Genomic DNA, 27607 nt, shown 5'->3' on the forward strand with positions numbered 1-27607 from the left:
GTCCTCATCCCTTTTGGAGGGAAGACAGATGGGAAAACGAAGAGTAGGAGGTGTACCCCCCTCTGCAGACTCCACCTCTCAGGCGCTGGAGGCAAGGTGAAATATATTTTTCAGTCTCCACCATCTTGGGCACATTCAAAGCTAGGGCTATGTCCCCCTACTACAGGAGGTGAACATATTAGAGGATAGACACTGCAGGTAAGGGGCGCATCAGCCACTACCTGTCACTCCCTTGTAAACACCCCTACATTTAGTATTTAGGTGGCATCACCAGACCCTGAAACTAGTTTCCATGGAGAAAAGAAGAAGACGAACGAAGAAACACTGTTGGACCGAGAACTGCAGACTTGTGATGGACATTGGGCGCGAACTCCTGCCTGCCACCACAGAACTCGACAATCGCCATCCTCCAGCTTGTCACTGTGTTACCTCCACAAACCCCGTAGGGTCATTAGCACTTCGCAAATTGCCAAAAAACTCCCTTGAGATAGAGATAGTATCTCCCTGCAGCCCAAGGCACCAAAAACTCTGGTCCAGCGTCATCCAGAGGTACACCTGTTCGGAGCATCACCTCTACACAAAGTCCGGAGGCCCCAGGACCCACTGGAGCTGAAAGTCACAAATACCCAGGGTACGGGAACCCCTGCTGCAAAAACCTACAAAGCTGAATCCAGGTGGACTCCAACTCTGAAGCGAGCGAGCACCTGATAAAGGACATCAAGACTCCGGAGACCTATCTCAGCAGTGGCGCAGCAGCTCCAGAATCATCGCTCCAAGGTGCCAGCACCTGACTGTGAGTTTCATCTTTCTGGGCCTCAGCCCAGCTGCACATCTTCACTGCACCCAGCCCGCTCTGCTGGAGCATCTTCAAACCAGCTGTTCCCCCATGGCCCCACAGCCCTTGCGACCTCTACTTTCCCATGAGAGCCTTTGGAATTGCGTGCAAGTTCCCTTTTGACTTTACAGGTGACCCCCTTCCCTTCGTAGAATACCAGCTACAAAGTACCTTTGTTCCTCGCTCCCGGTGAAATACGGGAAGCTCCCGAGAACTTAACCGTGGCACTTTGGACCTTGGCCATGAACATTCCGATTTCCAAAAGGTAACCAAATTAATAAATGTACTGAATTTCTTTTTCGAATTTCCTTTTTCCTCCTATAGGAAATGTATTGTGTGCAATTGTGCACAACTGTAGATATTGCATTTACTGTGATTTTCTTGCATTGCGAAAAGTATTTACCTTTCACCCAAAGTTCTTGGTCTAAATATTTACATAAAAATAAGTAATATTTTTCTAATTCGGTCTCAACTTCATTCCTTGAGTGTGTGTATCATTTATTGCCTTGGTGTGTTCAACACATGCTTTGGACAACCCTCTGATAAGTCTAACTGATCGCCCACACTACTACAAAATAGAGCGTTAGTATTATCTCCTTTTGCCTCTGTAAACCAATAAGGGTCTCTTCAACGTCTCTGCACAGTGTACTCCATTGTGGTGCACTATATAGAGAGGTTTCCAACAATAAAGACAATAAATACACTGAGAGTGTGGATCATCAGAGTACATTTTCTTGCTGCCACAAGATAACAGGTTTTAAAAAGAGATCTCTTCTCTTAGTCAGCCAAATCTCTATGGTCCAGAAATTGTAACAATCTTCCATAAAAACAATTCACAGTACAGTAGTGCTGAAGATAGGCTGGCTCAAATCCAGGACAGCCCAAAATAGAAACAATGGTTCACTGATAAGTTAAACCAGAGCTCTGACAGAGGACTCCCTCACACACAATGTGCAGTAGAAATCTGAGCTATGGTGGCCTATAGAGCGAGTAGAAATGCTTAAGCGTTCACCTCAATGGCTGAAATGTGGGTTCTTTCAAATCAGGTGGATGGGTTACTAAACATACTATGTTTTTTCAGGCTTATGGCAATTTTATATTACATACTGTTTGTTATATATTTTACACTCTATGCAGCTATTTTAATGTACTGTGGATTTCCAGCCTCACAACCGGGAATGATTCCACCATGTGAAAATATGAAAAAGATCCAATTTTAGAGAAAGGAAAGGTTCCAGTAATTCGCTTAAAGATTGAAGTGTGCAAAGTATGGGCCCAAAAAGTTCTTGATTTAAAATAGGACTCCTAAAGCAAAACCTCTGTACCAGATTCCTTTGTAATACAAACACATTTATTCCCTCTTCTAAACTCAGAACCAGAAACACCCAACTGTAATTAACCATTGCCCTAGCCATATGTTCCACTCCAAACTGAATCCTAAGTCACACTTATTCTAAACCTAACATATACTTTAAAACTGACTCTTATTCTAAACCATAACTCTAACTATATTATTAAATTTACCTATCCCTTTCTAGCATCTTTATCCCCGCTATTTAAGAATTATTTTTTTTACAATCTCAAAATAAATGTTTTTTTAATGGGTTTATGTTTCTGCCGGGTTTCAATCTTAAAGTAGTTCTGTGTTCAGATTTCTTTGAGAGGGCATAATCACTTCAAAATACACATACACGATTGATAAATAGATAACATGCAACACCGGTTTTGGAAAATGTAATGTAACTGTACTTTTGCATTGCAAAAGGAAACATCTTAAAAAGTGAATACATCAATTGTTCTATGAATGCACGATTACAGGTTTATTGAGGACTCAAAATGACCAGGTAGGGAAGCCAAAGGATGATATAAGAGACCTCTGGTCTCATAATGGAGGAAAAAAGAAAGAAAATATAGGTAACACCAGAAGGAAACATTTAATGAACACAGTCTCTAACTAACATCTGAATATACCATATTTAAGACATGGTGTCAGTGGGCTGTTTGTGGCAAGCAACCATGCTACTGCCTCACCTCCATAGCGCGCACCCACATGCAGAGAGACTTGGCAGCAAGGGAGACGCGTCCTATTATTTCTGGCTGGAAGTCGGGCTGAGCACAGTAACCCCCAATTTTTTTCAGCACACGATCTGATATGTTGTCTTTGTCGAAATTGATCAGCTGCTTGATGAAGTTTTGATCCCCTGTTGGACATTAATCAAGGAAATATTGATTACACAAGAGGGTTGAAAGACACTAAATTCACAAGAGGAATGGAAATTGCAAAAGAACAAGTTACTTACCTTCGGTAACACTTTTTCTGGTAGATACAGTATCTGCCTGTGGATTCCTCACCTTGTGAATATCCCCCTGCGTCAGCAGCATCCGGAAATTCTTTTTGTAGCTTCGCGCCGACGTGGACCGACGTCACAGAGGCACGGCATCGGGTGCGACTCCGCTGACGTCAACGACCCCATATTAGGCCCACGCCGGCATGATGAAATCAGTTCCGCCCTTTTTTCCGTGCCTTTGAGGCACACGGACGGACCAATGACAGTAGAAATATACATAGTATACACAGTACACAATGTTCAGATAACACACATAGTGCGAAAACAATGAAGGAAAGCAAAATGTAATAAACTTTTCCTTTGACAATATATATATATATATACAATAAGTATGGTATACAAGAGTGGACAACGGGGAGGCGGGAGGGTCAGTGAGGAATCCACAGGCAGACACTGTATCTACCAGAAAAAGCGTTACCGAAGGTAAGTAACTTGTTCTTCTGATAGATACATCTGCCAGTGGATTCCTCACCTTGTGAATCGATTCCCACAGCAGTCCCCACTCCCGGAGGAGGGTGTCCACTCTTCTATACCAAGAAATCTTGGAGGACAGAACGCGCAAAGTAGCCGTCCCTCCTCACCTCGGTATCCAAGCAGTAATGCTTCGCGAAAGTGTGGAGGGAGGCCCAAGTCACGGCTCTGCAAATGTCCTCTACAGGCACACCTCTAGAAAGAGCAGATGTTGCAGACTTAGCTCTAGTGGAATGAGCCCTTATACCCTCTGGAGGTTCCTTACCCGCCAGGGAGTAGCAGATCTTGATGCATAAAATTATCCATCTTGAGAGCGTGCGCTTGTACATGGATCTTCCTTTCCTGCAGCCAGCAAATCCAACGAACAGCTGGTCATCCAACCTGAACTCCCTTGTCCTGTCCAGGTAGAAGCTCACTGCCCTCTTAGGGTCCAAGCGATGAAGCCGCTCCTCCTCCTTGGAAGGGTGAGGGGGAGGATAAAAGGTAGGGAGGGTAACGGATTGCCCAAGGTGGAAAGGAGTTATCACCTTCGGCAGAAACGCAGCCCTGGTCCTAAGAACCATTCGATCAGCATGAATGGATAAAAACGGGGGCTTTGAACTAAGAGCTTGAAGCTCACTTACCCTCCTTGCCGAGGTAATTGCTACAAGGAAGACTGTCTTGAAAGACAAAAGTCTCAAAGGACATGAGTGTAAGGGTTCAAAAGGTGAACCCATCAAGAATGTAAGAACAAGGTTCAAGTCCCATTGAGGTACAATAAAAGGAGTAGGAGGAAATTTATTGGTAAGGCCCCTGATGAATTGCAAAACAATAGGTGACTTAAATAAAGAGGGCTGGTCAGGCAAACAAAGGAAAGCCGATAAGGCCAACAAATAACCCTTAATAGTTGCTACCGCAAAACCCTGCTGGGCCAAGGAAAGAGCAAATTGAAGAATATTGGACAAACGAGCCCTTAAAGGGTCAATGGACATTTCCCCACACCAAGCAACGAACTTTGACCATCTATAGGAATAAATGGACTTAGTGGAGTCACGCCTGGCTGACAAAATGACATCCACCACATCGTGTGGGAGAGAAAAGGAACTCAGGTGGCAGAACCTGCCCCTCCATCTGGGAGAGGAGATCTGCCCTGTGAGGGAGACGGAGCGGCGGGTGAGAGGAGAGGTGGAGAAGGTCTGAGTACCACACCCTTCTTGGCCAATCCGGGGCGATCAATATAACTTGGGCCCGATCTTGGCGAATTTTCCTCAGAACCCGAGGAATCAAGGGTATGGGAGGAAACGCATAAAGGAGTTGCGAGTCCCAACTCAACTGAAACGTGTCCCCCAAGGCTCCCTGCATCGGAAACTGGAGGCTGCAGAATGACGGGCAGTGAGCATTCTCGCGAGTGGCGAACAGGTCCACCTGAGGAGTTCCCCACGTCTGAAAGACGTGACAAACTACCTCTGGATGAAGCCTCCACTCGTGGTCGGCAGAGAACTGCCGACTGAGACTGTCTGCACGAACGTTCAGAACTCCGGCCAGATGATTTGCCATCAGACAAATCTGATGGTACTGGACCCAGGACCAGAGACGCAGAGCCTCTCTGCAGAGACACTGCGACCCCACTCCTCCCTGCTTGTTGACATACCACATCGCGGTTGTGTTGTCCGTCAGGACCTGAACTGACCGCCCGCGAAGGGAAGGGAGGAAGGCCTTGAGCGCTAGACGTATCGCCCGTAATTCCAGTAGGTTGATGTGAAGCAACCTTTCCTCTGGAGACCAAAGACCCTTGACCTCCAGGTCCCCCAGGTGAGCACCCCACCCTAGAGTGGATGCATCCGTTATCACCGTGGCCACCGATGGAGGAAGTTGAAAAGGCTTTCCTTGTGACAGATTGCCTTCCACGCTCCACCAAGACAGATCCGCTGCAGTTTCTCTGGAGATCCTCACTGACTCCCTGAGATCTCCGTTGTGCTGATACCACTGCCTGTGGAGGCACCACTGGAGTGCCCTCATGTTCCAGCGTGCATGGTTAACCAACAGAATGCAAGAAGCCATCAGACCGAGCAGACGTAGGACCTTCAGGACTGGAACAACCGCTCCATTGTAGAATAAAGGAATCATTTCCCGTATGTCGCGAATCCTTTGAGGAGGAGGGAATGCACGGCATACAGAAGTGTCCAGTACCGCACCTATGAACAGGTTGCGCTGGGAGGGCACCAGGTGAGATTTGGGTAAATTTATCGAAAAACCCAACCTGTGCAACAACTGGGTTGTCTCCTGCAGGTGATTAAGCACCTTCCCCGGCGACTCTGCTTTGATCAGCCAGTCGTCCAGATACGGGAAAACAGGTATCCCCGACCTCCTGAGATATGCTGCCACCACCGCCATCACCTTGGTGAAGACTCGAGGCGCAGTAGTAAGACCAAATGGAAGGACCGCAAACTGGTAGTGTTGCGACCCAACCGTAAAACGGAGATACTTTCTGTGCGACTTCAGGATGGGAATATGAAAATACGCATCTTGCAAGTCGATCAACACCATCCAGTCTTCTTCCAGCAGCGCTTGAAGAACCTGTGCAAGAGTGAGCATCTTGAACTTTTCCTGTTTCAGGTAAAGGTTCAAGATCCTGAGATCCAGGATGGGCCGAAGCCTGCCATCCTTCTTGGGGATCAGAAAATACCGGGCGTAGCATCCCTGACCCCTTTCCTGCTCCGGAACCACCTCTATCGCACCTTTTCTAAACAGTGCCAGGACTTATTCCTGCAGGAGAAGCAGGTGGTCCTCCAAACAATAACCCTGGCAAGGAGGGTAATTTGGGGGAAACTCCCGAAAGGGAAGCGCATACCCATTCCCCACAAGATTGAGAACCCAAAAATCCGATGTAATCAATTCCCAATCTCGTAGGAAATGGGTAAGCCGACCCTCCACTGGACCCACATGATCCGGAATGGCGGATCTAGGGCTGCTTTGCTGCGTTGGCAGGGGGCTGGGACGGGGAAGAGGAGGAAGCTTGACGGCCTCGAGAACGGGCTCTTTGCTTGCCCCTATAAGACCTGTACAGCGTGTTTTGCGGCTGCTGCTGCTTTGTCTTGTAGGATCAAAAAGAAGATCTGCTAAATCCTCTAGAACGTCTCCCAAAAGTGCCCCTGGTCTGAAGGCCCAACGACTTAGCCGTCGCCCTGCTGTCTTTAAAGCATTCTAAAGCAGCGTCTGCCTTCTTGCCAAATAAACCAGACCCGTCGAATGGGAGATCCATTAATGTAGACTGGACATCTGTCGAAAACTCACTCGATTTCAGCCATGCAGCTCTCCTCGTTGCCACAGAAGAGCCCATGACCCTAGCCACAGAGTCTGCTGTGTCCAATCCACTCTGAATCACCTGCCTAGCTGCAGCCTGAGTGTCAGAGATTACCTCCTGGAAGTCTTTTCTATTCTCCTCCGGTATCTTGGGCACAAACTGTTTAACAGAATCCATCAGGGCGTGGATATAACGCCCCATCAGGTAGGTCACATTTGTGGACTTCAACGCCATACTGGCGGAGGAGAAAACCTTTTTAGCAGCCTGATCCTGTTTTCTCAACTCCTTTTCTGCTGGAACCTGTGGAAAAGCTCCCGTTGATCTTTTGGAACAGTTTGGTCTGCCCTGTTCCCATGATGCACTGGGCCAGGTACAGACTAATTTGCATGTAGCCAGGTTCTGAACTGGGATGGTGCAGTGAGCTAAAAAACGGTGATGGATCAAGCCCTGATCTTTTGACTGGGTATGAGTGTTCTGCTTAATTCAGATACTCTGTCCATCACCACCCCCCTTTTTGAATCGTTTTGGCCACCACAAGTGTGGAAGGGTATGCTCAGATGTGAGTCCCTTGCTCACTGCACCATCAGGATTCAAGCAAGCCGGGCCGAAGACGGCTGTAATGCCAGAAACCGGTCCCCGGAAGCTTGTTTCCTTTCCAGTAAAGAATTGGCTTGGTAGTTTGGTCTGCCCTGTTCCCATGATGCACTGGGCCAGGTACAGACTAATTTGCATGTAGCCAGGTTCTGAACTGGGATGGTGCAGTGAGCTAAAAAACGGTGATGGATCAAGCCCTGATCTTTTGACTGGGTATGAGTGTTCTGCTTAATTCAGATACTCTGTCCATCACCACCCCCCTTTTTGAATCGTTTTGGCCACCACAAGTGTGGAAGGGTATGCTCAGATGTGAGTCCCTTGCTCACTGCACCATCAGGATTCAAGAAAGCCGGGCCGAAGACGGCTGTAATGCCAGAAACCGGTCCCCGGAAGCTTGTTTCCTTTCCAGTAAAGAATTGGCTTGGTAGTTTGGTCTGCCCTGTTCCCATGATGCACTGGGCCAGGTACAGACTAATTTGCATGTAGCCAGGTTCTGAACTGGGATGGTGCAGTGAGCTAAAAAACGGTGATGGATCAAGCCCTGATCTTTTGACTGGGTATGAGTGTTCTGCTTAATTCAGATACTCTGTCCATCACCACCCCCCTTTTTGAATCGTTTTGGCCACCACAAGTGTGGAAGGGTATGCTCAGATGTGAGTCCCTTGCTCACTGCACCATCAGGATTCAAGCAAGCCAGGCCGAAGATGGCTGTAATGCCAGAAACCGGTCCCCGGAAGCTTGTTTCCTTTCCAGTAAAGAATTGGCTTGGTAGTTTGGTCTGCCCTGTTCCCATGATGCACTGGGCCAGGTACAGACTAATTTGCATGTAGCCAGGTTCTGAACTGGGATGGTGCAGTGAGCTAAAAAACGGTGATGGATCAAGCCCTGATCTTTTGACTGGGTATGAGTGTTCTGCTTAATTCAGATACTCTGTCCATCACCACCCCCCTTTTTGAATCGTTTTGGCCACCACAAGTGTGGAAGGGTATGCTCAGATGTGAGTCCCTTGCTCACTGCACCATCAGGATTCAAGCAAGCCGGGCCGAAGACGGCTGTAATGCCAGAAACCGGTCCCCGGAAGCTTGTTTCCTTTCCAGTAAAGAATTGGCTTGGTAGTTTGGTCTGCCCTGTTCCCATGATGCACTGGGCCAGGTACAGACTAATTTGCATGTAGCCAGGTTCTGAACTGGGATGGTGCAGTGAGCTAAAAAACGGTGATGGATCAAGCCCTGATCTTTTGACTGGGTATGAGTGTTCTGCTTAATTCAGATACTCTGTCCATCACCACCCCCCTTTTTGAATCGTTTTGGCCACCACAAGTGTGGAAGGGTATGCTCAGATGTGAGTCCCTTGCTCACTGCACCATCAGGATTCAAGCAAGCCGGGCCGAAGACGGCTGTAATGCCAGAAACCGGTCCCCGGAAGCTTGTTTCCTTTCCAGTAAAGAATTGGCTTGGTAGTTTGGTCTGCCCTGTTCCCATGATGCACTGGGCCAGGTACAGACTAATTTGCATGTAGCCAGGTTCTGAACTGGGATGGTGCAGTGAGCTAAAAAACGGTGATGGATCAAGCCCTGATCTTTTGACTGGGTATGAGTGTTCTGCTTAATTCAGATACTCTGTCCATCACCACCCCCCTTTTTGAATCGTTTTGGCCACCACAAGTGTGGAAGGGTATGCTCAGATGTGAGTCCCTTGCTCACTGCACCATCAGGATTCAAGCAAACCGGGCCGAAGACGGCTGTAATGCCAGAAACCGGTCCCCGGAAGCTTGTTTCCTTTCCAGTAAAGAATTGGCTTGGTAGTTTGGTCTGTCCTGTTCCCATGATGCACTGGGCCAGGTACAGACTAATTTGCATGTAGCCAGGTTCTGAACTGGGATGGTGCAGTGAGCTAAAAAACGGTGATGGATCAAGCCCTGATCTTTTGACTGGGTATGAGTGTTCTGCTTAATTCAGATACTCTGTCCATCACCACCCCCCTTTTTGAATCGTTTTGGCCACCACAAGTGTGGAAGGGTATGCTCAGATGTGAGTCCCTTGCTCACTGCACCATCAGGATTCAAGCAAGCCGGGCCGAAGATGGCTGTAATGCCAGAAACCGGTCCCCGGAAGCTTGTTTCCTTTCCAGTAAAGAATTGGCTTGGTAGTTTGGTCTGCCCTGTTCCCATGATGCACTGGGCCAGGTACAGACTAATTTGCATGTAGCCAGGTTCTGAACTGGGATGGTGCAGTGAGCTAAAAAACGGTGATGGATCAAGCCCTGATCTTTTGACTGGGTATGAGTGTTCTGCTTAATTCAGATACTCTGTCCATCACCACCCCCCTTTTTGAATCGTTTTGGCCACCACAAGTGTGGAAGGGTATGCTCAGATGTGAGTCCCTTGCTCACTGCACCATCAGGATTCAAGCAAGCCGGGACGAAGACGGCTGTAATGCCAGAAACCGGTCCCCGGAAGCTTGTTTCCTTTCCAGTAAAGAATTGGCTTGGTAGTTTGGTCTGCCCTGTTCCCATGATGCACTGGGCCAGGTACAGACTAATTTGCATGTAGCCAGGTTCTGAACTGGGATGGTGCAGTGAGCTAAAAAACGGTGATGGATCAAGCCCTGATCTTTTGACTGGGTATGAGTGTTCTGCTTAATTCAGATACTCTGTCCATCACCACCCCCCTTTTTGAATCGTTTTGGCCACCACAAGTGTGGAAGGGTATGCTCAGATGTGAGTCCCTTGCTCACTGCACCATCAGGATTCAAGCAAGCCGGGCCGAAGACGGCTGTAATGCCAGAAACCGGTCCCCGGAAGCTTGTTTCCTTTCCAGTAAAGAATTGGCTTGGTAGTTTGGTCTGCCCTGTTCCCATGATGCACTGGGCCAGGTACAGACTAATTTGCATGTAGCCAGGTTCTGAACTGGGATGGTGCAGTGAGCTAAAAAACGGTGATGGATCAAGCCCTGATCTTTTGACTGGGTATGAGTGTTCTGCTTAATTCAGATACTCTGTCCATCACCACCCCCCTTTTTGAATCGTTTTGGCCACCACAAGTGTGGAAGGGTATGCTCAGATGTGAGTCCCTTGCTCACTGCACCATCAGGATTCAAGCAAGCCGGGCCGAAGACGGCTGTAATGCCAGAAACCGGTCCCCGGAAGCTTGTTTCCTTTCCAGTAAAGAATTGGCTTGGTAGTTTGGTCTGCCCTGTTCCCATGATGCACTGGGCCAGGTACAGACTAATTTGCATGTAGCCAGGTTCTGAACTGGGATGGTGCAGTGAGCTAAAAAACGGTGATGGATCAAGCCCTGATCTTTTGACTGGGTATGAGTGTTCTGCTTAATTCAGATACTCTGTCCATCACCACCCCCCTTTTTGAATCGTTTTGGCCACCACAAGTGTGGAAGGGTATGCTCAGATGTGAGTCCCTTGCTCACTGCACCATCAGGATTCAAGCAAGCCGGGCCGAAGACGGCTGTAATGCCAGAAACCGGTCCCCGGAAGCTTGTTTCCTTTCCAGTAAAGAATTGGCTTGGTAGTTTGGTCTGCCCTGTTCCCATGATGCACTGGGCCAGGTACAGACTAATTTGCATGTAGCCAGGTTCTGAACTGGGATGGTGCAGTGAGCTAAAAAACGGTGATGGATCAAGGGCACCACCAAGTGTGGAAGCAGTATGCAGAAAACCGGTCCCGGAGCCTTTGTTTCTTTCCTAAAGAATTGGCTTGGTAGTTTGGTCTGCCCTGTTCCCTGATGCACTGGGCAGGTACAGGGACTAATCTTGCATGTAGCCAGGGATTCTGAACTGAGGATGGTGCAGTGAGCTAAAAACGGTGATGGATCAAGAAAGGCTTGTTTCCTTTCCAGTAACGAAAGTGGCTTGGTAGTTTCTGCCCTGTTCCCATGATGCACTGGGCCAGGTACAGACTAATTTGCATGTAGCCAGGTTCTGAACTGGGATGGTGCAGTGAGCTAAAAAACGGTGATGGATCAAGCCCTGATCTTTTGACTGGGTATGAGTGTTCTGCTTAATTCAGATACTCTGTCCATCACCACCCCCCTTTTTGAATCGTTTTGGCCACCACAAGTGTGGAAGGGTATGCTCAGATGTGAGTCCCTTGCTCACTGCACCATCAGGATTCAAGCAAGCCGGGCCGAAGACGGCTGTAATGCCAGAAACCGGTCCCCGGAAGCTTGTTTCCTTTCCAGTAAAGAATTGGCTTGGTAGTTTGGTCTGCCCTGTTCCCATGATGCACTGGGCCAGGTACAGACTAATTTGCATGTAGCCAGGTTCTGAACTGGGATGGTGCAGTGAGCTAAAAAACGGTGATGGATCAAGCCCTGATCTTTTGACTGGGTATGAGTGTTCTGCTTAATTCAGATACTCTGTCCATCACCACCCCCCTTTTTGAATCGTTTTGGCCACCACAAGTGTGGAAGGGTATGCTCAGATGTGAGTCCCTTGCTCACTGCACCATCAGGATTCAAGCAAGCCGGGCCGAAGACGGCTGTAATGCCAGAAACCGGTCCCCGGAAGCTTGTTTCCTTTCCAGTAAAGAATTGGCTTGGTAGTTTGGTCTGCCCTGTTCCCATGATGCACTGGGCCAGGTACAGACTAATTTGCATGTAGCCAGGTTCTGAACTGGGATGGTGCAGTGAGCTAAAAAACGGTGATGGATCAAGCCCTGATCTTTTGACTGGGTATGAGTGTTCTGCTTAATTCAGATACTCTGTCCATCACCACCCCCCTTTTTGAATCGTTTTGGCCACCACAAGTGTGGAAGGGTATGCTCAGATGTGAGTCCCTTGCTCACTGCACCATCAGGATTCAAGCAAGCCGGGCCGAAGACGGCTGTAATGCCAGAAACCGGTCCCCGGAAGCTTGTTTCCTTTCCAGTAAAGAATTGGCTTGGTAGTTTGGTCTGCCCTGTTCCCATGATGCACTGGGCCAGGTACAGACTAATTTGCATGTAGCCAGGTTCTGAACTGGGATGGTGCAGTGAGCTAAAAAACGGTGATGGATCAAGCCCTGATCTTTTGACTGGGTATGAGTGTTCTGCTTAATTCAGATACTCTGTCCATCACCACCCCCCTTTTTGAATCGTTTTGGCCACCACAAGTGTGGAAGGGTATGCTCAGATGTGAGTCCCTTGCTCACTGCACCATCAGGATTCAAGCAAGCCGGGCCGAAGACAGCTGTAATGCCAGAAACCGGTCCCCGGAAGCTTGTTTCCTTTCCAGTAAAGAATTGGCTTGGTAGTTTGGTCTGCCCTGTTCCCATGATGCACTGGGCCAGGTACAGACTAATTTGCATGTAGCCAGGTTCTGAACTGGGATGGTGCAGTGAGCTAAAAAACGGTGATGGATCAAGCCCTGATCTTTTGACTGGGTATGAGTGTTCTGCTTAATTCAGATACTCTGTCCATCACCACCCCCCTTTTTGAATCGTTTTGGCCACCACAAGTGTGGAAGGGTATGCTCAGATGTGAGTCCCTTGCTCACTGCACCATCAGGATTCAAGCAAGCCGGGCCGAAGACGGCTGTAATGAAAGAAACCGGTCCCCGGAAGCTTGTTTCCTTCCCAGTGTAAGAATTGGCTTGGTAGTTTGGTCTGCCCTGTTCCCATGATGCACTGGGCCAGGGACAGACTAATTTGCATACAGCCAGGTTCTGAAACTGGGATGGTGCAATGAGCTAAAAAACGGTGTTGGATCTAGCCCTGATCTCTTGACTGGGTGAGAGTATTCTGCTTAATTCAGAGACTCTGTCCATCACCACCCCTTGTTGTAAATATTTTTGTCCACCCTAAGCGTGGAAGGGTATACTCAGATGTGAGTCCCTTGCTCATTGCACCATCAGGATTCATGCAAGCCGGGCCGAAGACGGCTGAAATGCCAGAAACCGGTCCCCGGAAGCTTGTTTCCTTCCCAGTGTAAGAATTGGCTTTTGTAGTCTGGTCTGCCCTGTTCCCATGATGCACTGGGCCAGGGACAGACTAATTTGCATACAGCCAGGTTCTGAAACTGGGATGGTGCAATGAGCTAAAAAACGGTGTTGGATCTAGCCCTGATCTCTTGACTGGGTGAGAGTATTCTGCTTAATTCAGAGACTCTGTCCATCACCACCCCTTGTTGTAAATATTTTTGTCCACCCTAAGCGTGGAAGGGTATACTCAGATGTGAGTCCCTTGCTCATTGCACCATCAGGATTCAAGCAAGCCGGGCCGAAGACGGCTGAAATGCCAGAAACCGGTCCCCGGAAGCTTGTTTCCTTCCCAGTGTAAGAATTGGCTTTTGTAGTCTGGTCTGCCCTGTTCCCATGATGCACTGGGCCAGGGACAGACTAATTTGCATACAGCCAGGTTCTGAAACTGGGATGGTGCAATGAGCTAAAAAACGTGTTGGATCTAGCCCTGATCTCTTGACTGGGTGAGAGTATTCTGCTTAATTCAGAGACTCTGTCCATCACCACCCCTTGTTGTAAATATTTTTGTCCACCCTAAGCGTGGAAGGGTATACTCAGATGTGAGTCCCTTGCTCATTGCACCATCAGGATTCAAGCAAGCCGGGCCGAAGACGGCTGAAATGCCAGAAACCGGTCCCCGGAAGCTTGTTTCCTTCCCAGTGTAAGAATTGGCTTTTGTAGTCTGGTCTGCCCTGTTCCCATGATGCACTGGGCCAGGGACAGACTAATTTGCATACAGCCAGGTTCTGAAACTGGGATGGTGCAATGAGCTAAAAAACGGTGTTGGATCTAGCCCTGATCTCTTGACTGGGTGAGAGTATTCTGCTTAATTCAGAGACTCTGTCCATCACCACCCCTTGTTGTAAATATTTTTGTCCACCCTAAGCGTGGAAGGGTATACTCAGATGTGAGTCCCTTGCTCATTGCACCATCAGGATTCAAGCAAGCCGGGCCGAAGACGGCTGAAATGCCAGAAACCGGTCCCCGGAAGCTTGTTTCCTTCCCAGTGTAAGAATTGGCTTTTGTAGTCTGGTCTGCCCTGTTCCCATGATGCACTGGGCCAGGGACAGACTAATTTGCATACAGCCAGGTTCTGAAACTGGGATGGTGCAATGAGCTAAAAAACGGTGTTGGATCTAGCCCTGATCTCTTGACTGGGTGAGAGTATTCTGCTTAATTCAGAGACTCTGTCCATCACCACCCCTTGTTGTAAATATTTTTGTCCACCCTAAGCGTGGAAGGGTATACTCAGATGTGAGTCCCTTGCTCATTGCACCATCAGGATTCAAGCAAGCCGGGCCGAAGACGGCTGAAATGCCAGAAACCGGTCCCCGGAAGCTTGTTTCCTTCCCAGTGTAAGAATTGGCTTTTGTAGTCTGGTCTGCCCTGTTCCCATGATGCACTGGGCCAGGGACAGACTAATTTGCATACAGCCAGGTTCTGAAACTGGGATGGTGCAATGAGCTAAAAAACGGTGTTGGATCTAGCCCTGATCTCTTGACTGGGTGAGAGTATTCTGCTTAATTCAGAGACTCTGTCCATCACCACCCCTTGTTGTAAATATTTTTGTCCACCCTAAGCGTGGAAGGGTATACTCAGATGTGAGTCCCTTGCTCATTGCACCATCAGGATTCAAGCAAGCCGGGCCGAAGACGGCTGAAATGCCAGAAACCGGTCCCCGGAAGCTTGTTTCCTTCCCAGTGTAAGAATTGGCTTTTGTAGTCTGGTCTGCCCTGTTCCCATGATGCACTGGGCCAGGGACAGACTAATTTGCATACAGCCAGGTTCTGAAACTGGGATGGTGCAATGAGCTAAAAAACGATGTTGGATCTAGCCCTGATCTCTTGACTGGGTGAGAGTATTCTGCTTAATTCAGAGACTCTGTCCATCACCACCCCTTGTTGTAAATAGCCTTCTTTATTACGACATGGTAAGGAGCCACATCTTTAGAGGGTTCATCCGATACTGAAACTAAATCCCACTCAGGGGACAGTTCAAGGCCATAGCCACTGAAAGGTCCTCAAAAGGGTCCTCAGACTCCTGCAGCTCACCCTCCTCCAAATTCTCCTCACGATACCTCTCTACCTCCATCAGCCTCTGAGCTTCACGCCTCGACCTGCGCTTCACAATCGAAGCTGTCGGATGCACTGTCGGCTCCGTCGAAGCCGGTGCCGGCGCCGATCCCGACGCCGGACGAGGAAGAATCCCACTATGTCGCTCAGGGTTCGGCATCAGGGTTGATGGAATCGGCATCGAAGGATTCGGCGTCGACGACTTCGGCGTCGATGGCTTCGGAGTCGAAGGCCTCGCCGGCGTCGGAAAATGCCAATGCGGCTCCGGAGCCGGTATAAAGGGCGCAGGTGCATAGGTTTGGGGAACACCCAGACCAAACGCCATCGGACCCGTGGGACCAACAGGAGCCCCAGAGGGGTACATAGCCCTGGAATATATACCAAACATTGCATTAAGAAAATGTGTTGGATCCTGACCTGGAGCCGGGAAGGCTGGGTACGAACCCCCAGGCTACTCTTGAGGGCGGGTGTCAATATGACTTCGACTTCCTCTTCAGGCTGGTGCACCGGAGTCGACAGACCCTCGGGCAACTGAGCCTCTCCCTCTCCAACCAACTCCCCCTCACCTTCATCCTCCCGATCTGGAGGATGGAATGAAACCGGAGATGGATTCGCCGTCTGCCTCGGAGAACCTGGCGAATTCGCATGCGACGCCTCACCCCCGGCGTCCTGATCTTCCGAAGCCGAAGATACCACCTTCTCAATCGGCTTCACCTGCGACTTCGGCTTAGAACCCGAGTCCTTCCTCGAGCGATGTCGGGATTTATGGGACCTCTTCTTATGCTTCTTTTTTAGATGATCTCGAAGCATGGGCCGAGGACGAGTCCGATCGCGACCTCGAACGAGATCTTGACCTCGAGCGCCGAGTCCGCGACCTCGATTTTTTCTTCTCCTTACTTCCTTTAAGCTTCGCCACAAGAAGCTTAGCTTCTTTATCCCGAAGAGCCTTAGGTGTCATCTTCCTACAAGACTGGCAGTCTTCGACGTCGTGGTCGGAGCTTAAATACCATAAGCAGCATTCATGCGAATCCGTAATGGACATGGTTTTGCCGCATTACCCACAGGCTTTAAATCCGGTCTTCTTCAAAGACATGTCGAAAGAGAAGCCAATAAAACACGAACAATACAAGGTAACAAAGTTACTGCAAAAGCTACGGACGATCCCTAGAAAACCGTTATTGCCTACGACGCGGAAAAAAGGGAACTGATGTCATCACGCCGGCGTGGGCCCAATATGGGGTCGGTGACGTCAGCGGAGTCGCGCGCGATGCCGTGCCTCTGTGACGTCGGTCCACGTCGGCGCGAAGCTACAAAAAGAATTTCCGGATGCTGCTGATGCAGGGGGATATTCACAAGGTGAGGAATCCACTGGCAGATGTATCTATCAGAAATGAAAATCAGGAAAATCTACCTTCATGACTTGTCCAGCCTGACTTCGGTCGGAACTGGTCGCTCCTCTCGCAGCTCTTCCCAGCCATTTGTGCCAGCGACCTGCATCCTGCCCTGCCATTGTGCCTGGTATCGTTGCCTGCATTGATCACCATTGTGCCAGCTAATTGTGCCTGCAACCGCATTTTGTCTTGTGCCAGCTAATTGTGCCTGCGACCACATCTACTACTGTGCCAGCTTATTGTGCCTGGGACCGCATTCTGTGCCCTGATTGTGCCAGCGATCGTTTCTGCTTGTGCCCACGACCTCCCTTGCCACCTCGACCAGCATTTGTTGTTGTGCCTTTAGCCCGTCCACGCCGCCGCTGCTCCCCCGCGGCCCCACCCCCGCTCCCTCCAGCTCCTACTGACCATACCCCGCCCCCCGCCTCCCAGCTGCCCCTCCCTCGCCCCGCCCCCCTCCACTATCCATATATGACAGATGGACCTTCGCGCAGCGTTCACGCGCAGCGGTCGCGCCGAAGGCGCGCCAAAGGTAACCCCGTCTACGCCCGTCCGCGCCTGGTCCGCGCCCAGCGCCATACCCCCTGGTCCTCGCAATACCCACTCCTCCCGCATTACGTATGACGCCGCTACCCTCCTTGCCCTCAACCTCGGCCGCAAACCACAATGCTGCGAGGCTGCCCCAGGTTCACACCCATGGACCCTTCGCCTGCCACTCCTGCAAATTCGCCTGCGTCAGGACCCACACCAAATCCACGACCTCCAAACACTGCTCCCACTCTAACCACCTGAAGTGCATCCTGCTGAACACCCGCTCGGTCCACAGACATGCCACTGAACTCTGGGACCTACTCGACACCACATCGCCGGACGTCGCCTTCCTTACAGAAACCTGGATCAACGCCTCATCTGCCCCCGACATCGCCATAGCCATCCCGGACGCTTACAAGATCATCCGAAAAGACCGCACCAACCAAACAGGGGGGGGGCATAGCCATAGTCCATAAGAACACCATCCGAATCACGACCAACTCCGACGATAACCTCACGACCGCCGAACACCTTCACTTCCAGATCCAAAACCGACCCCAAGACCACACTCAGAGGCACCCTCATCTACAGACCACCAGGAACCCGCACACAATTCAGCGAAGACATCACCGACTTCATCAGCCCGCATGCCCTCACCTCCGAGAACTACATTCTACTGGGAGACCTGAACTTCCACCTGGAAAAGAAATACGACAGCAACACCACCACGCTTCTGGACAACCTGGCCAATCTCGGACTCAAACAACTTGTTGATACCCCCACCCACCTTGCCGGACACACGCTCGACCCTATCTTCACCTCCAGCAAACACATCTCCTTTGATCACACCACAGCTCTCCACTGGACAGACCATAGCTGCGTCCACTTCAGCTACAAAAAAAAAAACAACCCACAACCCCCCACAACCTATTCCTCGAAGAAACTGGAACAAAATCACCACCGACCAACTCTTCACATCGCTTAACCAAAACCCTCCCGCCATATCATCGGACCCAAACCATGCTGCCACCAATCTCACACAATGGATCACCCACAGCGCTGACGAATTAGCACCTTTGAAAAACCACCAGACCAAACAAGGTAACAAAAAAGCCCCCTGGTTCAACGATGACCTTAAGAAATCCAAGAAGTTATGTCGCACCCTCGAGAAAACCTGGAGAAAAAACCCAACCACTGACAACCTGACCACCTTCAAGGACGCCACCCGCAAACACCACCAATTAATCCGATCCACCAAGAAATCTGCATTCAAGGATCGACTCGACAACAACGCCCACAAAAGTAAGGAATTATTCAACATCGTCAAAGAATTTACCAACCCCACCGCTGACACCAACGACATCACTCCCTCTCAAGACCTCTGCGACTCTTTATCCTCTTTCTTCCACAACAAAATCGTCAACATACGTAACAGCTTTGAAAACCATTCCGAAGAACAGTCCACTCCACCCACCTCCGAACCAAAACAGCACTCTCACGACCTCTGCACCTGGAACCCAATCACTACTGAAGACACCATCCGCCTGATGAACTCCATCCACTCAGGATCACCAACCGACCCATGTCCCCACCACATCTTCAACAAAGCAGACTCCATCATCGCACCCCATCTCCGCGATGTCATCAACTGTTCCTTCAACTCCGCTACCTTCCCGGAAAGCTGGAAACATGCCGAACTCAGCGCACTTCTGAAGAAACCCACAGCAGACCCCGCAGAACTCAAGAACTACCGCCCCATCTCACTACTCCCATTCCCTGCCAAAGTCATTGAGAAAGCCGTCAATAGTCAGCTCGCCGCCTTCCTTGAATCCAACAATTCCCTCGACCCCTCACAGTCCGGCTTCCGAGCCAAACACAGCACCGAAACCGCCCTCATCGCAGCTACAGACGACATCAGAACGCTACTGGACAACGGAGAAACAGTCGCCCTCATCCTACTCGACCTCTCTGCCGCCTTCGACACAGTCTGTCATAGCACCCTCATACAACGCCTCAACAACGTCGGAATACAAGGAAAAGCTTTGAACTGGATCATCTCATTCCTCACCGGGAGAACCCAGAGAGTCCGCCTCCCCCCATTCAAATCAAAGTCCACCGAAGTCATCTGCGGCGTACCACAAGGATCATCACTCAGTCCCACCCTCTTCAACGTTTACATAAGCCCCCTCGCTTCCATCGCACGACTACACAACCTCAACATCATCTCCTACGCAGACGACACCCAGCTGATCCCTCTCCCTTACCAAAGACCCAAACACCGCCAAAACCAATCTACACGAAGGAATGAAAGAAGTAGCCGAATGGATGAAGAACAGCCGTTTAAAACTAAACTCAGACAAAACGGAAGTCCTTATCTTAGGATCATCCCCCTCATCCTGGGACAACTCATGGTGGCCACCGGCCCTGGGCGCAGCACCCATACCTACAGATCACGCACGTAACCTAGGATTCATCCTGGACTCCTCCCTCTCGATGGCCAGACAAGTCAACGCCGTCTCATCTTCATGCTTCAACATCCTACGCATGCTCAAAAAAATCTTCCGCTGGATCCCCGCCGAAACAAGAAAGACAGTCACCCACGCACTAGTCACTAGCCGACTGGATTATGGAAATACCCTATACGCCGGAACCACTGCCAAACTACAGAAAAAACTCCAACGCATCCAAAACGCCTCAGCCAGACTCATACTGGACTTCCCCCGTCAAGCTCACATTTCCGGTCACCTGAAAGACCTCCACTGGCTCCCCATCAACAAGAGAATAACGTTCCGTCTCCTCACCCAGGCACACAAGGCCCTATACGACCTAGGACCCGAATGCCTCAACACAAGACTGTCCTTCTACACACCCACCCGCCAACTACGATCATCCAATCAAGCCTTCGCCACAATTCCGCGCATCCACAGGTCCACCATGGGAGGAAGATCCTTTTCCTACTTAGCGGCCAAAACCTGGAATTCTCTCCCCACTCACCTCCGCCTTACACAGAACCACCTCTCCTTCAGAAAGCAGCTAAAAACCTGGCTTTTCGATAAGTAATTCACCCTCCCTCCCTCAAGCGCCTTGAGACCCTCTGGGTGAGTAGTGCGCTATATAAATACTTGAACTTGAACTTGGTATTCTTAGTCTTGGTCTACCTTTTTCAGAGCTGGTTAGGAGCTGCCTTTAGCATAGGCAAAATGGAAAAACTTTCCAAAACTATGACTTCACTTCAACATTTTGACATGGGACAGCCACAATCCTTACATTTTAAGTACAAGCTTTGACTTCCGCTTGTGTGTCACCAATAGTTCAAGAAAAGTTTGTGCATGTTTTTCTAACACATAGAATTAGAACACATCTTCGTATCCGAGACTCATAGACCCAACCTTTTTCCAAACTGGTTGGGAACTAATTCTACAGCAACAAAACATTTAAAGGAAATGGCATATGCATGAATTTGCATTTAGCAAAGAGATTCCACAGAACATGCTGGACAAAATCGTAAAGCCTTTAGTGTATAAAGTGGCTGAAGAAGCTGCCCTACAAATATCTATGAGAGGAACACTTACTTTTCTCTTTAAGAATAAGCATCAAGTGTCTGAGAAGGCTTAACGCACAAGTTACTTACCTTCGGTAATGATGAACAAGTTACTTACCTTCGGTAACGATATATCTGTAAGAAACAGTAGTTAGTATTAGATTCCTTACCTTAGAATATCCCCAGGCATCAGTCTGGATCCGGAAACTTTTGCGTAGCAGTACCCCTGCGCGTCGGTAGGCGTCGTCTGCAGGCGTCCCCTGCGGCTCCGCGTCGTCGTGCGCCGTGATGACGTCGCTGGAGTATATAGACGCCGCCTCCGCACGCTGACGTCAGTTCTTTGCACACAGCTTTTCCGCGCCAGAACACGCAGAGCCATGTGAGAACCAACACTGGTGCCATGTGAAACTAGGGCCCTGAAAGGGATGTCCTTAACCCTAGGTATCAGTTCGCAGAACGGGGAGGATGGGTGGGGCGGTAAGGAATCTAATACTAACTACTGTTTCTTACAGATATATCGTTACCGAAGGTAAGTAACTTGTTCATCTGAAAGAAACAGGTTAGTATTAGATTCCTTACCTTAGAATAGATACCCCAGCAATACCAACCCCGGTGGTGGGTCTGCAAACCAATACAACCTACACCAGAAAATCCTGGAGGACCGAACGGCCAAAGAAGCCATCCCTCCGGACTTGACTGTCCAGGCAGTAGTGCCTCGCAAAGGTGTGCAGCGAGGCCCACGTAGCCGCCTGGCAAATGTCCTGCAAAGGGACTCCCCGGCCCAGAGCAGTAGTAGCCGCCGTGGCCCGAGTGGAATGGGCTCTCAGCCCGACAGGAGGCTCCTTCCGAGCCAAAGAGTAGCACGCTTTGATGCACAGGACGACCCACCGGGAGATGGTTCGTTTCTGTACCGCCCGTCTCTTCTTCTCACCCACGTAGCCAACAAACAGTTGGTCATCCACCCGGAACTGGCGTGTGCGATCCATGTAAAATGAAAGCGCACGTTTTGGGTCCAGACGATGGAGCCGCTCCTCATCTTTTGAAGGATGCGGAGGCGGGAAGAAGGAGGGTAAGGTGATGGACTGCCCGATGTGAAAAGCAGAAACTACTTTGGGCAGGAAAGAAGGTCTAGTTCTCAGAACCACCTTGTCTGGATGAATGGACATGAAAGGAGGTTTGACAGAAAGAGCCTGGAGGTCACTCACTCTCCTGGCAGAGGTGATGGCAACCAGGAAGGCCGTCTTTAAAGTGAGGAGACGGAGAGGACAGGAATGAAGCGGCTCAAAGGGAGCGCACATCAAGAAAGTCAGAACCAGGTTCAAGTCCCACTGAGGCATCACGAACGGAACAGGTGGATACATGTGCATGATGCCCTTGAAGAATCTCGTTACAATAGGGGACTTGAACAAAGATGGCTGATCAGGTAGCCTTAAGAAGGCGGAAAGGGCAGAAAGGTAGCCCTTGATAGTGCCCAGAGCAGAGCCCTGCTGGGCAAGAGAGAGAAGGAAGAGGAGAACCTCGGAGAGAGGGGCAGAAAGGGGATCCACAGCCTTTGCTGTGCACCATGCCACAAATCTGTTCCACCGGCAGGCGTATACCGACTTTGTGGAGGGACGCCTGGCTGCCAGAATCACATCACAGACTTCAGGAGGCAAGTCAAATGGCCTCAACTGTCGCCGCTCAATCTCCAAGCATGGAGGTGGAGACTGGACAGGTTCGGGTGGAGGACCGTCCCCTGCTGCTGCGACAGAAGGTCCTCCTGAAGGGGCAGGCGGATCGAGGGACCGACTGACATGCTGAGTAGCTCGGGATACCAGTACCTTCGAGCCCAGTCCGGAGCCACAAGGATAACTTGGGCCCGGTTGCGCCTGATCTTCTTCAGCACTCTGGGCAGAAGTGGTATAGGCGGAAAGGCGTACAACAGACCGCAACTCCACTCGCGCCGAAAGGCGTTGCCGAGCGAGTGCCGTCTTGGAAACTCCAACGCGCAGAACTGATGACATTGCGTGTTCTCTTCTGTGGCGAATAGATCTAACCAAGGCTCTCCCCAATGCAGAAAGAGACCGTTCGCCACGTCCGAGTTCAGACGCCATTCGTGATCCACCGAGCACCGACGGCTGAGTTTGTCCGCCCTGGCGTTCAGAGAACCTGCCAGGTGTTGAACCGTCAGAGTCACGCCCTGACGTTCCAGCCATTGCCAGAGGCGCAGAGCCTCCTGGCAAAGGGTCCACGACCCCACTCCGCCCTGCTTGTTGCAGTACCACATGGCGGTGGTGTTGTCCGTGAACACCTGCACTACACTCCCGTTGACAAAGGGGAGGAATGCCTTCAGTGCTAGGCGAATCGCCCGCAGCTCCAACATGTTGATATGGAGCCGGGACTCCGCCGGAGACCAGATGCCTCTGATCTCCACCTCTCCCAAGTGGCCTCCCCAGCCCTGGAGGGACGCGTCCGTCACAACTACGTGCTCCGGTTGGGGAAGGGAGAGGGATCTGCCTCTGACCCAATCGCGGTCCGTAAGCCACCACTGCAACTGTCTCGCAGTGCCCTCCGAGATCAGGACATGGTCGGATAGGTTGCCTTGATGCTGGGCCCACTGAAACTTCAGGTCCCACTGCAGAGCCCGCATCCGCCACCGGGCGTGATGCACCAGAAGGATGCAGGAAGCCATCAGCCCCAGCAGCCGCAGCGTCAATCTGACCGAAACCCGGGATGACGGCTGAAAGATGGGAATCAAAGCCTGTATATCCCGGACTCGCCGTTCCGGAGGATAAACCCGAAACTGCGCCGAGTCGAGAACCGCTTCGATGAAAAGGAGCTTTTGAGAGGGACACAGGTGTGATTTCGGCACATTGATGGAAAACCCCAGCTCGTGCAGGAGGTCCGCCGTCATCTGAAGGTGGTGGACGACTGTTTGGGGCGAGCCCGCCTTCAACAACCAGTCGTCGAGGTAGGGGAAGACTGAAACCCCTAACCGGCGCAGATGAGCTGCGACCACCGCCATCACTTTCGTGAACACCCGTGGGGCGCTGGTAAGGCCGAAAGGGAGCACGATAAACTGAAAGTGCTCGTGGCCTACCGTGAACCGCAGGTAACGCCGGTGGGCCGGCAGGACGGGGATGTGAAAATACGCATCCTGCAAGTCCAACGCCACCATCCAGTCTTGCGGGTCTAGAGCAGCCAAGACCTGAGCCAAAGTCAACATCTTGAACTTCTCCTTCCGGAGGAAGCCGTTGACGTTCCGTAGATCCAAGATAGGACGCAGGCCCCCCTTGTCCTTCTTGGGTACCAGAAAGTAGTGGGAATAGCAACCACACCCTACTTCTGGCCCAGGAACGCGCTCGATGGCCCCCTTGGCCAAGAGGGCCGTAACTTCCTCCTGCAGAAGTGTCAAGTGGTCCCCCGACACACGGTGGTTCTGCGGTGGCATGGCTGGAGGAGTGGTCTCGAAGGGGAGGGAGTAGCCCCTTCGGACGAGCTGCAGCACCCACCTGTCCGATGTGATAGTGCGCCAGCGGGAGTGGTGATGGCGAACCCTGCCACCCACTGGCGTCACATGGGCCTGAAAGCTCGGACTAGGAGGATTTGGAGGCTGCTGCGGGGGGAGGTGTGGTCTGACCTCGCCGCTGTCCCCGACCGCCTCCACGGCGGAATCCACGGCCGCCACCGCGTTGAGAAGTGGTCTGCGGTGCGTGGCTGGCAGCACGTGTGGGACCGCCCCTTCCTTGGCCACGAAAGGAGCGAAACGAACCCGTTTGCTGGCGCTGGGTCGAGAGACCCAAGGACTTGGCCGTGACCCTGGAGTCCTTGAAGCGCTCAAGCGCGTTGTCCGCTTTGTCGCCAAACAGGCGACTGCCATCGAACGGCATGTCCATCAAAGCATTTTGGACATCCGGTGAGAAGTTGGCGGATCTCAGCTAGGCGTGGCGACGAATCGCCACCGTCGTGGACATCGCTCTGCCCAGCGAGTCGGTCGTATCAAGACCACACCTGATGGAATACCTCGCCGCGTCTCGGCCTTCAACCATAGCCTGGCCGAGCTTGTCCCGTACCTCCTGCGGGCATTGCGGCAGACACTCCGCGACCGTATCCCACAGAGAGTGGGTGTAGCGGCCCAAGAGGCATGCGGTATTGCAAGACCGCAGTCCCGCACTCAGGGACGAGAAGACCTTTTTGCCAAACTGGTCGTACCTCTTTGATTCCCGGTCGGGCGGGGCCGACGGGAATGCGGATTGGGATGTTGAGGCCTGGATCACCAGACTCTCAGGGGTGGGATGGGTGGACAGGAACTTAGGGTTGTCCGAACACGGACGGTGGCGCCTGGCAACGTTCCTATCAACAGGCGAACCTGAAGCGGGCCTGGACCACGTGCCCAAAAGAACGTCCGTCAAGGCTTCATTGAACGGCAGCAGAGGCTCCTGTGGGCATGACTGCCGTTTGAAGACCTCGGTGAGGATGTTAGGCTTCACTTTTGCGAGGGGGAGCTCAAGGCGCAAGGCCTTGGCAGCCCTCATCAGCACCACAGAATAAGCAGCCCCAGCCTCCGACGCCACAGTGGGAGGCGAGACAAAACCAGGGTTAGGAGAGTCGTCCAGACCACTGGCATCACCCAAGTCACCTGTCCAGTCCACGTCGTACTGACACTCGCGTGACAGAGGGTCCTCAGACCCCTCCCAACCCTCTCCATAATCTTCATCACCATATTCGGATTCAACGATGTAGACCGGCTCCTCGGGGTCAATGGGCCCCATCGGCGCCGGACTCGGCGTCGGACGACGCCGGTCCGACTCCGCGTCCGGAGTTGGAGAGGGAATGGGGGTGGCGCCGCTCGGAGCCGGCGCCGGAGCCCCGACGCCGGCCGGAGCCGGCGTCGGAGGCACGGCGCCGCGCGGAGGCGGCGCCACGGGTTGCCCCGATGGAATCGGCGCCGGAGAGGCCGGTTGACCAGCCGGCGTCGACCCTGAAGGGCCCAGCGGCGCCGGAGCCGGAGCCGCCGGCGGCGTCGGGGCCGGAGCACCCGACGGCGTCGGGGCAGGAGCACCCGAACCGCTCGGGCCCCCGGACGGGACCACCGGGCCCGCAGGCGCCATAGGCCCCGTCGGAGGAGACAGCGCCCTCATGGCCATGAGGAACTCCTCTATCTCCTCGCGCGACGCGCCTTGCCCAGGGACCGACCGGTATGGAGCAGGCAGCGTCGGCGACCCACGCGGGTGGGGCCACCCGAACCCCCGGCCGCATCGCGCGAGCGTCGGGGGGAGTCGGGGGTGCGATGACGACGCCCCGACTTCTTGTGTCGCTTACCTGAGGAACCGGAGGAATGGTGACGACTCCCGGAGCGCTCGTGGCGGCTCCACGACCGTTCTCTCGACCGCTCCCTCGACCTCCGGCTGGACCGGGACCGCTCCCGGCGCGGGGCCGACAGCCGGAACTCGAGCAGCTTGCGGGACCGCTCCCGTCTAGCCTTACCCGTCAGTCGACGCAGGACTCCACGTCGTGGTCGGCGCCCAGGCACCGGAGGCAGAGTCGATGGTGGTCGGTGACCGACATCAGGCGGTCGCACCCGTCACAATTTTTAAAACCGGGCATCCTACCGGCACCTAAAGAGTTAGAGTAATCAAAAAACTTTGGTCAAAGACCGGAGTACTGCTCTTCGGATCTGCGCTAACTGGCGCGGAAAAAAGAAGAACTGACGTCAGCGCGCGGAGGCGGCGTCTATATACTCCAGCGACGTCATCACGGCGCACGACGCGGAGACGCAGGGGACGCCTGCAGACGACGCCTACCGACGCGCAGGGGTACTGCTACGCAAAAGTTTCCGGATCCAGACTGACGCCTGGGGATATTCTAAGGTAAGGAATCTAATACTAACCTGTTTCTTTCAGATATATGTGTATGAAACATTAGTTAGTTATAGATTCCTTACCTTAGAATTACCCCCAGGCGTCCGGAAAGTTTTTTCATCAGCAGTACCTCTGCACGTCGGAAGGTGGTGTCAGTCGGCTCCGGGTCCATCGTCAGCATTGTGGTCGCCGGGATGACGTTGTGGCAGCTACTTAGAAGCCGCCCTTGCAAGCTGACGTCAGTTCTGTACACGACTTTCGGCACCAGAAACACAGAGCCATGCAACACACTGACCATTGGTGCACAAAACTAGGGTCCTGAAAGGATAGCCTTAACCCTAGAAATCAGTTTGCAGAACGGGGAGGACGGGTGTGGCGGTAAGGAATCTATAACTAACTAATGTCTCCTATAGATATATCGTTACCGAAGGTAAGTAACTTGTGCTTCTGAAAGAAACACGTTAGTTATAGATTCCTTACCTTAGGATAGATACCCCAGCAATACTAACCCCGGTTATGGGTCTGCAAACAAAGACCACACCAGAAAATTCTGAAGAACAGAAAGGCCAAGGAAGCCGTCTCTCCGGACTTGGCTGTCCAGGGAGTAGTGTTTGGTGAACAAGTGCAACGATGCTCACGTGGCTGCCTGACAGATGTCATTCAGAGACACCCCTCTTCCCAAGGCAGTAGTGGCTGCAGTTTCCCTGGTGGAGTGAGCGCGTAGCCCAACTGGAGGCTCGTTCTTAGCCAGAGA

General features: G+C 51.7%; 1 protein-coding gene across 2 annotated transcripts in view; it reads right to left on the reverse strand.

Moving 5' to 3' along the window:
- Positions 1 to 27607, reverse strand: part of DNAH2 (dynein axonemal heavy chain 2) — a 3497426-nt gene that overhangs the window by 818114 nt on the left and 2651705 nt on the right. For both annotated transcript variants that reach the window (XM_078670326.1, XM_078670327.1), the window contains one exon: positions 2867 to 3036. In XM_078670326.1, coding sequence (XP_078526452.1) covers positions 2867 to 3036 — 170 coding nt within the window. The remainder of the gene's footprint in view (positions 1 to 2866; positions 3037 to 27607) is intronic.

This window comes from Lissotriton helveticus, chromosome 12 (assembly GCF_964261635.1).
Source record: "Lissotriton helveticus chromosome 12, aLisHel1.1, whole genome shotgun sequence".
NCBI lineage: Eukaryota > Metazoa > Chordata > Amphibia > Caudata > Salamandridae > Lissotriton > Lissotriton helveticus.